At 40.3% G+C, this 12,028-nt stretch overlaps 1 protein-coding gene across 1 annotated transcript in view; it reads left to right on the forward strand.

Moving 5' to 3' along the window:
- Window positions 1–10,583, forward strand: part of LOC102224426 (aryl hydrocarbon receptor-like) — a 44,667-nt gene extending 34,084 nt beyond the window's left edge. Inside the window, exons 4-11 of the mRNA XM_014471100.2 lie at window positions 180–269; window positions 1,568–1,682; window positions 1,811–1,938; window positions 2,015–2,217; window positions 2,430–2,539; window positions 3,397–3,538; window positions 3,645–5,346; window positions 7,306–10,583. Of these exons, the coding sequence (XP_014326586.2) occupies window positions 180–269; window positions 1,568–1,682; window positions 1,811–1,938; window positions 2,015–2,217; window positions 2,430–2,539; window positions 3,397–3,538; window positions 3,645–5,346; window positions 7,306–7,314 (2,499 nt within the window). The 3' untranslated portion in view covers window positions 7,315–10,583. The remainder of the gene's footprint in view (window positions 1–179; window positions 270–1,567; window positions 1,683–1,810; window positions 1,939–2,014; window positions 2,218–2,429; window positions 2,540–3,396; window positions 3,539–3,644; window positions 5,347–7,305) is intronic.
- Window positions 10,584–12,028: the final 1,445 nt, after the last annotated feature.

A 12,028-nucleotide genomic window follows, 5' to 3' on the forward strand; every position in this document is an offset into this window, starting at 1 on the left:
AATCAGCGGTGGATAGAAAATAGCTACATTTACTCAGTCACATGTATTTTCATTGTTTTAATGGGCAGCTTAGATTTCAGAGCCAGCCACACACCCCAACTATTTTGTTCTGGTTGAGTTTCTTTATCAGTTGTAGTGATTCTGGCTATTCACACCATGTTTTTGTGTTCCCTGTGCAGGCGCTGAACGGCTTTGTGTTGGTGGTGACGTCTGAAGGAATGGTGTTTTACACCTCCCCTACCATCAAAGACTACCTGGGCTTCCATCAGGTGAGACAGAGGCCCGCTTGTCCTGCTTAGGTTGTGTTTATCGCACATTTCTGAGAAACCAGACCCATTCATGATGTGTTTGATTATTATTTAGCATAATTCACAAATATAAACACAAATTGCTGCACAATTAAAAAAATTGAAGAATTACTAAATTATTCCCGCTTTTAACGATTATTTAAATTAAAATGTGATGAAAAAGGCATTCTGGCACTCTGTACATCACTACTGGTGCACAGTAGACTCTGTTACACAAAAAATGTTTTACATATAGGGATTTAATAAACATCGTGAGTCATCACCTGACTAAAGATGGCAATATCAATGCAATATCATCTTTGAGAAGAAGCTACTAGTTAACGATTAAAAAATATCATTACATTCAAACCCTACATTGTTTTTATTTTAATACAATTAAATTTACCTGGAAAAATATCCTCACAAAAGATGATAAAGTATCCATCAGTGTCAACCATCTTTGTTTGCAGGCCAGACTTTCTAAAATTCAGGTCAGGGGCATTCAAATTCATTCGGAGGGCCAGAAATGGCCCCCAAACCACACATTGGCACCCCTGGCTAATTTAGTCCATGTGATCACAGGGTGGAGTTTGGTTTTTAGACGTTACCTCTGCATTTAAAAAAAAAAATCTTTTGCTAAATATAACACAAGCTGCCAGAGTGTAGTCATATCTAGGCCTGTCATAATAATAACAGATTTTCCTTGACAATTAATTGTTTATTGTGTTAAACTATAATATTGTTGTTTTGAGATGATTTTCAAATAGTATAATGATTATGGCCAAATTACCCAAGTTCATCCTCTTAAAGCTCAATAAACTTTAATTTCTAAAGAACATTTAACAGTGGAGACATTTTAGATATCCAAAATAAATAAAACAAAAGAAACAAAAAGTAAGACACTGAAGTCCCTGTAAACAAAATTATTCTTCAAAAAATGGGTTAGTTGAGATCAAAGCAACAAACTGAAAACTTTTGTCATCTAGTCTTTGGCAGAAAGACAGGAGAAAAACAATCATGCACATGGACATTTTTAAGTTTGTTTTAATCTAGCATGAGATTATTGATTTATTGCAACAGGTTTAATCATATAATTTTCCAACTGCTGTTTGTTCCCTTCATCTCCAGACCAAACAAGCTGGATATAATCAAGAATTATAATTTTAACTTCACTGTAACTCAAAAACCCTAAAAGTTAAACAGCTATGTCTGAACTCCCATTTTGCTTCAGTTCTGAATGTTGCCAGTTTGACCTGATGCAGTTGTCCGTCTCCCCACAGTCAGACGTGGTCCACCAGAGTGTGTTTGAGCTCATCCACACTGACGACCGAGCCATGTTCAGAGAGCAGCTCCACTTTGCCTTAAACCCTCCTCCAGTTGCCTCAGATGCAGACTGTAAGTGGTGATGGAATGAACAAGAACAATATGAAATACAAATCACTGTCTATTTGATTTGCTCTCAGTGGAAGAGTTTCATGCTTGGCAGAATATTCCAGATATGTATTTCTGTGTTTCTGTCTTAGTCTCCCAGAACTGTGGAAATGCAGTGATGTACAACCCAGAGCAGCTCCCTCCTGACAACTCCTCCTTCCTGGAGAGGAGCTTTTTCTGTCGCTTCCGTTGTCTCTTGGACAACTCCTCCGGCTTCCTGGTTTGTCCATGCTTAATTCAGTAATAAAAATAAAATCCTAAAACCAGCATGTAATTCTAATCCTTTTTTGAAACAGGCCCTGAAGTTCCATGGGCGATTGAAGTACCTCCATGGTCAAAACTTTTCCAGGGACAGTGAGAACTGTAAAAGTATCCAGCTAGCTCTGTTTGCCATCGCTGTGCCTGTCCAGTCTCCATCAATTGTGGAGATCAGAGCCAAACTGCTCCTCTTCCAGACAAGGCACAAGCTGGACTTCACACCCACTGGCGTTGACAGCAGGTCTATGGTTTTCATTATTTCATTACAGAACAGTCAAGTACTTCCTAAGAGCCCAGTACCTTCTGCAAACAAGGAGTTTGATTAGGAAGTCAAGTCAAATTCAGTTGAGGTGTTTTTAGTTCCTGTTCTGTTAGTGAAAGGTGAAAGTTTGGTTAGCATGGAGACCAGTTGAACCAGTACTCTAACATTACTCTGCTTGATTGTTTCTGCAGGGGGAAGATAATCCTGGGTTATTCTGAGACAGAGCTGTGTATGAAAGGCTCAGGCTACCAGTTCATCCATGCCGCTGACATGATGTACTGTGCTGACAACCACATCCGCAGTATGTTCGCTGCTCACTTGTCTTCTCTGCATTACAAACAAACGCTAAATGGAGACCCAGTAACACTGATGTTTATTTAACAAGGAGATACAGTGTCTTGCAAATATATTCACATCTTTAATTTGTTTTGATGGGGTCTTTACTCTGATACCTCAAAGTAAAATAAAGTGCAACCAGCTGCCTTCCAGTAGTCAAGTAATTAGTTAATAAAGTTCCTTCGGACAAAGACAGTACAGTTAGGGTAATGGACAGAAAAACATCACTGCTTGCAACAAGCATAAGATATACAATGTTTCTCGTCGCATTAGTATGATGTTACATTAGGCCTTTGGGTTTAATCCTGCCTTCCCACCGGTGGTCGAAATGCTCTCCTGAATACACCAAACCATGAGCTAATACACTTAACTGTATCAACTTGTACCATAATGCTCAGTGGAAACAAGACGTTAGTGAATAACCAGCATCATGAAGACCAAGGAACACAGATCGTGGAGGAAGTTCTAGACGAGTTTAAATCAGGGTTAGATTTTAAAACATCTCAAACAGCACTATTCAGTTTACTATCTTAAAATAGTAAGAGTACACTTCCCACATTAAAACTATCTACTACACCAAACTAATATGTATTGGTCTGTCACATAAAATTGTAATAAAATAAAACAAGAATTGTGTTTTGCCACAGTTGATGTTGTAATCTGTCTTAAATTTAACTTTATAGTTTATTTCTTTTTGGAGAGTTATTTGATCAAATGTTGGCGTCACTTCTGGAGCCATTATTTACCAACAGTATTTACCATATTTGAGAACACTTTCAAAATACCATTTTTCTAACTTAAAGTGTGTGTTTATTGTGACAGTGATTAAAACAGGAGAGAGCGGTCTGACTGTGTTCAGACTGCTCAGCAAATCCAACGGCTGGATATGGGTGAACTCTAACGCCAAACTCATCTACAAAGGAGGGAGACCTGAGTTCATCATTGCATACCAGAAAGCTATAACGTGAGTAGCTGGGTGCACCGACAGCAGGCGGAATGTTAAATCTATCAGAACCAGGTCCAAAACAGCCAGGAACCAGTCCTCATGTGTTCTGCCTTCTTTGTTTCAGCAACGCTGAGGGAGAGGAGTACCTGAGACAGCGGCGGCTGCAGCTGCCCTTCAGCTGCGCCACGGGAGAGGCCATTCTCTACAGCACTGGGCCCACCATGGACATCCCGCAGTTTCAGTTTGACAAAATGTTTGACAGCAGAAATACCAAGAGGGACGTGCCCCCCACCTCCCTACTGGACTGCTTCATGAGTCAGGATGAAAGCATGTACAGCCAGGCGGTGGACACCCCCTTACCTGTGGACCAGGTGTTCATGGACACCCACGCTCTGGTCGCTGTAGCCAGCAACGAGTGGCAGGAGAAGAACTCGTCAGAGGTGCCAGCTGAACCCTTGCTGGTGAAGGAGGAGGCCAAGCAGTCAGCGCTGGCTGTAATCAACAGCCTGGAGAAGCTGACTCACAGCGGAGACTTTGAGGACATTCTGGGGAACCTGGAGGTAGACGATTCTGAGCTGATGGAGTTGGAAAACTGCTTTAAGAGGTTCCACCAGGAGGAGGATCCTCAGAGAAGTTCTGGCTCGGATCTGGACAACTTCATCACCGATGAGATCGTAGACTTTATTGACTCAGTGTTCAAAGAGAAGGGGGGGGAGTGCTTGAACAGCCTTACCTCGAGCTGCCTTACAGAAGTCAACAATTTCTCATCCTCTGAACTGTGTGAGCCACAGCTCTTCCACACTCCAGACCCCAGTTGTTCTTACTCCCTAGTGAGCAGCTGCTATGAACACCTAGATGACTCTGTGCTTTCAGGCCAGAGTCTGGCTGAGTCCGCTCCGGACTCAGTGAGACGCAGCAGGAGCCACAAGCAGTCCCAACAGGGTCACACTGACAACAGTCTGCCGTCGCTGCAGCAGCTGCAGCTGCATGACATCTTCAGCCCGGCTATAGAACTCCCAGCGCTCGCTGTACCCAACAACTCAGTGTCAGAGGCCTTCCCTTCTACCCAACCCTGCCAGAAGCAGCAGGCATCCATCATGCCAGCCGGATGTTCTCAGGGCAGTTCAGCTCAGGCCCAGCAGCTCCTGCAGCTGGGAAGCAGCATGGAGGGACCAGAACTAGCAACTGGCCAGATCCTGCACAATTCTGCTCAACATCTGAGCAGCACAGTACCTGGTGTAAAAACTGTCCTGCCACCCACGATTCCTTATAGCAACTTCACCTCCACACCTCCTGGTGGCTGTGATCCAAAGTTTCTGCAGAAGGGTCTGGTGTGTGAGAACCACAGAGCTCATGTGCAGCAGTGGCCTCAGAGCCAGCAGCAGACGCTGCCGCATGCTGGCATCATCCAGAACGGACATGAGTCCATGTCCACATTCCAGAGCCAACATCCAGGGAGCCAAGTATTCCCTAGTTCCGGCTTCTGTCCAGAAAGCGTCAGCAGACTGAGACACCTGGAGCAAGGGGGTCTGGGGACAGCCGGCAGCCAGGACCCCCACAGCAGCTGCATGTTCCAGCAGCACTTCTCCTCCAACCCAGCAGGGGTAAAACGTCTATCTCACTATGGTCCCCCAGACCTCAACGGGGCCAATGTGACTCTGGATCAGAGTTCCAGCTACCTACAGTGGAGCCACAGTGAGCTTCCAGTGGGCCCGTCAGCCATCAACCAGGAGATGGCCAACATCGGCCCTCTGGCCCCTGGCATGGCCCCTGCAGAGAACTCCTGTAACGTGCAGCACTACCTGGACAGCAACACACAGACACAGGTAAACAGCCCTGAAAACACACCACCACCAGAAGAGAATGAGCTTCAGAAAGAGATGGCACACTGAAGAACTTAAACAGTTAAATGTCTCACTGTCACCCAATTAGCATGTGATACACACTGGTTTAGAGGAGTCAGAGGGAACTCCTCTAATTCCTCAGACCTCATGATCAAATGTACCACTGATCATAAATTAGAGCATCATGAGTTCTGATAGACGTCAGTAAGGCTCCAGGTGAACATGATTTTACTGTGTGGCAAGAATAATCACAGTTACAACATGAATTAGTTCAATTAAACAAATAAACACAATTGTATTTCTAAAAAAAATTAATTGAAAAAATTAATGGCCATATTATAATTAAAGCCATATGTTTTTTCTAATCAAGCAGAGAAAAAATAAAATAAAATCACTCAATTTTGATTCATCCAGCCATTATCTTACACCCTCATCCGTAAGGGGGTCGCGAGGGGAGCTGGTGCCTATCTCCATCGGTCAACAGGCGAGAGGCGGGGTCACCCTGGACAGGTCACCAGTCCATCACAGCAAATTAGATTCATTTTAAATCTAATTTAGTCTGGTTCTTTAAAATGTGCTGGTGGATCAAAATGAGCTTGCTGATTACAGAAATATGAACTAAACATGACAGCTGTAATCTGAGACGATAGCACTGGAACAAAGGCTGGTCCAGTATGTCCAAGTATGATGTAAAATTTGCATGAATCATTCCTAGTTATTCCACAGGATAAGTACAGCTTTAGCTTAGCAAGCTTGAGCAGAAAAAAATCTGTATTGAACAACTTCAGAGGAATTTGACTGACCAATCTAAAAGAATGATCAAAGATAAAGGCCAAGTGAACATTTAGAACCTAGGGGCATCAGAGATACTGCACCCTAAAAACTAACAGTTTCTGCTTCATGTTGACAAAGATTAAGAAAATTCAAATTTGAACTGAACTTGCATTCAGGAGCAGTTGCATTGGACTGGTCCTCTCTGGTTTAACTGGTGGGTAACTCTGAATATCATCAACAATGCAATAGAAAGAGGGTAGAACCCAGAGGGAACATAACCAAATATAACAGCTGTGGACTCACAACAAATCCTTGTGGTACCCCTAAGTAACTAAGAGGGACTGACAAATTTCTGCTTGTTTAAACCAGAATGGAACCGAGAATTCATCAACTGTTCAGATGATGAAAGTACAAAATTATGACCCATGTCAAGAAGATCAACATTCTGGACAAATTTCAAACTAGACTGGAATTTTTCATTGAGGCTCTCCGATAATTCTGAAGTTGACTCATATTTCTTTTGCTAAAATTTTAGAATGAAAGACTAGTTCAGGTACAGGTTTGTTGTTAGACATCACTGCTGGGTCAAGAGAATAAAATAGCTGTCTGTGGGTGGAAAAAAAAGAAGAATGGGTAGAATAAAGCAGTTGACATCACAAACATTGCAAGAACAAAGCTGAAACACCTCACAGGTAGAAGGAAATTATTACAGTCACATTCATAGAAGACTTCATGATGAATTGTAGAGTCTTCAAGGACTCATGAAGATTAAGTTTAGGAAAGCAGAATGAAAATTAAGAGTAAAGGTCTTACAGAGTAAGGAGACAAAGGTGAAGTTTGGGGAAAGCAAAGAAAGACCCTAGACAGTGTTCCACTATTAAACAGAGGAAGTAATTATGTCATGGTTTGGACTTGCATGGCTCTTTCTGGAACACATTCAATCATCTCTATGGATGAAGTAGCAGAGCAAAGTCCTGCCATCATTTTGCTTCCATCAAAAACACAAGAAGCAACTTAATGTGAAATCCACAAAAAAGTTTAAAAACCTGCAAAAAATAATTATAAAATTGAATATTTAACTTTAGCAGAATGTTCACATGTGATGTTATGTTTGGATGTATTTGTTGCTCTGCTCCTTTGCTGACATGTTTTTCGTTCATTCAACAGAACAGCTGAGTCTCCGCTCAGGCTCAAGGACTTTTCATCAATCCTGCTCTCATGGAGTAGAACGCAGCCTCGTCCATCGACCGCACGGTGACACAAACTCAATATAGCTTGCCTGTATCAGTGCTTATCCACATCACATATGTTCTAATATTATATATGTGTTTTATACTTTGTGCAATTACACAAATGCTCTTCTCTCTGCTTGTCTGCTTTCGTGACGATATACAGTAATAACAATGAAGTATGAATTTACAAGTGTGTTTACCAGAATGCAGATGGAGCCAACCAAAGATGTTTTATAAGGGAAACCTGAGCTCCTTCCACCACATCTGAACTTGATGTTTTATTGCAATCACTAAAGTTTAAAGGACTTAGTAATCTGGGTAAAAATATTGAACTGTGCCTTCAAATGAATAAGATATCAGATGAAATCTGTACATTTTAAATGAAACTGTCAAACTGGTTGATGTAATTGTATATTTATTTGTTGAATTTTTTATGTGCCTTTTTTAAGGTTTGTTTGTTACATCAGAATGCTTTGGCTCTTGAAACCCAACACATGCAGAATGCATCAGCATATATTCATTTATGTGCAGTCTATAGAAAAGCACTTCTTGGGAAAATGATTCTAGAGATTTTGTGTTGGAACAAGCGAGCACTCTTCTGCACCTTTGCACCCAAACCATTAGATTCCATCTGGACTTCACTTTAAGTGCCTTCCTCAGTCTCACTAGGTATATAAAAGCCATCCACATTCATCTCTAGAACATGCTAACAACCAAAGCTTCCCAGACATTGTCCCCTCACACATGTGTTCAATTTCAAGCCATTCAGCTGCTTCTGTAAAACCAGAAAAGACTGAGAAAACATGCAGCAGAAGGTTCAGCCTCCAGATTCCAACACAGCCATTGAAATGTAAAATTTTATTTCTAATGAAAAAATACCTGTTAGTTGATAAAGTATATGCAGTAGATGATTCAGCCCAAAATAAATTTATAACACCATATAATGATCTGTTTGTATCTGATCCTAATGCCTTTTGCAGCCACTATTTACTGTCAGACCTGAACTGATCTTGGTGGTTCTGAAATGCAATACCAAACACAAGCACTAGGTGTCAGTCACAAACTAGCACACATTTTTCAAATTGATGAGATTGTTGTGCTCAACATATTTGAGGAAATAATTGCAGTAAAAAAAAGAATTATCTTGAAGCTTATATGAAGCTGTTGTCAGGCCAGTAGGGGGTCCCAGAATATTTTCACAAGCATTTCTAAAGATTAATTTCTAAAATTTTTATAAAAAGTCATTGTAAAAACTAAATACATCTTATTTTAATTCTAAGGCTTTCATAAATCAGAACATGATAAAAGAGATGTGGTTATCAAGTCCTGAGAATTTTAAATCTAACTTCAGGTAAAAACACAGTTTCTACATTCTGCTGTAATTTATTAAATAAATGCAAAATGGAGGAGCTGTTTATGAAAAACTAAGAGCACCCTATTATTCAGTAGCCTCAACATCCTCCTTTAGCAGAAATGATGTAATTTACACAAAGGATAAAATCTCACTTTATTGTTAGCATGACATGGTTTTAGCCTAGCTTCAGGCAGCTTACCTCACGAGGAACACTTTGGAACGTAGAGGAGATCATAGGCAGTCTAATGCCTGTTAGACTGCAAGGTGCCCAGCTCCTGTGACTGCAAAGGAGGCCCAGATCATCAGTCCTCCACCACTGTGCTTTGCAGGTCAAAGGAGGTGTTGGACTGCTGGGAATAATGGTCAAACACTTCTTCTGTGGCCATATGTGTTTAATGGACAGCTCTGAAAGTTTGGTGCATCATTTAGATGAAATTTTGGAGTTACGTTTAGGGAGAAGAGCCAATCTTCTTCAGCTCTGTTGTACAAGTCATGCTTTCTCAATATTTTTCTCATTGCTCTCTCTTGAAGTTGATCATGCTGTCACTAAAGCATAAAAAGTATGAGGAAGGGAGGAAGTATGAGGTTGGGACAATGCAAGGGCATTGTCCCAACATTTGAAATTACTTGGACTCCTGGGAGAAAGGCAACTGTCCTCAGCGGTTTCCAGAATCATCTGAAAAAGCATTGCTCTTCATCCTGTTCCTGGAAACTGTTGCTTTAAAACCAGGTTGGACCTTTGGATCAGTGGACTCTGTCAGATCTGGAGTGGTGCTGTGACCCAAACTGGACATGTGTGAGTCCATTTTAAAACACACATCTACTCTTCGAAGTTCCCCCTGCTGAGTTCCCTGCACATGGACTAGAGTAGAAAATGTTGTGATCACACTACAGAGTTCCAGCCCAGGTTGAAAAAAATAGTAACAAGGTCCTTTGTTCATTGGAATGCAAGCTTCCTAAATGCCCTGTGTGGCTATGTGGCGTCAGGTTGTTGACAATAGCTTAAGAGGTATTGAAACAAAAAGCAGATGAATGTGAGACTGGCTCAGACTTGTGATTCAAACACTGAACTCCAAACACAAAGACACACCCAAACTTGTGCCTTGTGCCTTCAAATAAATCCCAACTTTCAGCAAAAATTCTATGTTGTAGAGAACGTTTTGCTTTGTGTCTACATGGTTCTCTGTTTCAGAAAGTACATAATTTGCATCTAACCAGGACAAATGACAATGACAAGGGAACAGTGGTGTGACCTGATGAAAGAAAGTGAGAATGTGACAATGCTTTTAGATCGCAACTTTCTTTGTTTCTCCAGCATTTTCTACTCTTTTTGTAAAATTCTTCACACTACAGAACGATGTGGGGGGTCTCAAAAAACCGAGCTAGATCTGCAGTAACATGGCAGCTTCTTGGATTCCTGCTCTTCTCTAGGAAACCACTCAGTATTTAAATTTCCTTCACAACTGTCATGTATGTTCATGTGTATATTTTAATGAAAACATTAGAATATACAAATGAGAATTTGTATTCAGTGATAACCTAAAGATCTGATTGTTGAGGCCTTCTTCATGGCTGTTGTTGGAGATGTTTCTGCTCCACCAGTAGGGGGAGCTCAGCTGTTGAACTCTGATGACTGTAGCCACTATGAAAAACTTGGAGCAGAACGTTTGAGTCAGAGCCATGTTGGTGAGCTAACATGTGCTTTGACAGCTGCCATATGTCTACTCTTGTATTAAAAAGAGGAAAGAAAAATGTAATTGAATTTTATCTAACCAAGTACTTAAACTATATCTTTATCATTATATTACATGTCTTTGTATACTGTTATATGCTTTTTTCATAAACATGTATAATCATTCTGCTGCTGTTTGGCTCCTTTTGCTTTGTGTGTTCTTTTCCAAGTTTACCAGAACCTCCTAATGAGGATTTTTCTATAGTTGTGGTTCTCAACTGGGTTGTCTTTTGTGGTACTCGGATGAAAAACATATAATTAAAAAAAAATTATATAAATACAAATTAACCATGAGGAAAGTTCTAACAAGTTGATTTTGCAGCTTCCTGTGAGCTGGTTTTAACTTGCATCTAGAAATGGAATCAAACCCAACTTAGATGTGTTTCAGTTTGAAAAGCTTGTAAATTAAAAGATTTGGGTTAAAAAAAAATACTAATGTTATTACCAACATATGAAAGATAGTTGTGTTGGGCCTTGAAACTCCAGGTTTTTCCACTCTGTTCTCCCACAAAGCCAACTTTCTGTTATATTTTTCCAAATTCACACTTGGAAATGTAATTTAGTGACAATCTGAGGCTTAATCAAACTGAATCTTTTAACAAGTCTTGATGCAATAAAACAAATTGTCACAGTGGGGAAGCCATGTACAGTACAGACCAAAAGTTTGGACACACCTTTTAATTCAATGAGTTTCCTTTATTTTCATGACTATTGACATTGTAGATTCACACTGAAGGCATCAAAACTATGAATAACACATGTGGAAATATGCACTAAACAAAAAAGTGTAAAACAACTGAAAATAGCCCTTATATTCTAGTTTCTTCAAAGTAGCAACCTTTTACTGTGATTACTACTTTACACACACTCTGCATTTTCTTGATGAGCTTCAAGAGGTCGTCACCTGAAATGGTTTTCACTTCATAGGTCTGATCATCTGTCAGGTTAATAAGTGGGATTTCTTGCCTTATAAATAGTCATGAAAATAAAGAAAACCCATTGAATTAGAAGGTGTGTCCAAACTTTTGGTCTGTACTGTATGTTAGGTAATAAAATGTTTGGGGACCAAGAACATTGCCATGAAAAAAGTGAAATTAAAATGTCTTCTAAGGGGGTGGGAGGTGTCCAAAGTCAGTCCTCTAGGACAAATATCCTGTGTTAAAGACGTGTGGTTCATGACAGCTGAAATAACGGGTTTACAGTAGTTCCCTGCAGGTTCTGTTAACCAGCTGTGGTAGAACTAGGACATAAGACATGCATTACACCGTGTCTATGACCAACTTATTACAACAATCCAGGTATAGATGTCTCAAATTATAGAAGTTCTAAGAAAGTAAAAAATATATATATTTTTTCCTCTTAAAGAAATAGTTTGTAGTTGAAATTGTTTCTGAGGCTGCAGCCCCCCAGCGTCCATCATAATGTTGAACAGGTGGAGGTTTTTCCGACATAAACAGAACCTGAACCATCTCTTAGAACCACAGATTCACTCACTGTAGGAATTTTCAGTAATAAATGATGGCTTGTTTTGTTTTCTAGAGATTGAAAGGTTTTAGGACTAAAGGTTTTAAA

The sequence above is a fragment of the Xiphophorus maculatus genome, chromosome 7, assembly GCF_002775205.1.
Source record: "Xiphophorus maculatus strain JP 163 A chromosome 7, X_maculatus-5.0-male, whole genome shotgun sequence".
In the NCBI taxonomy this organism is placed as follows: Eukaryota; Metazoa; Chordata; class Actinopteri; order Cyprinodontiformes; family Poeciliidae; genus Xiphophorus; species Xiphophorus maculatus.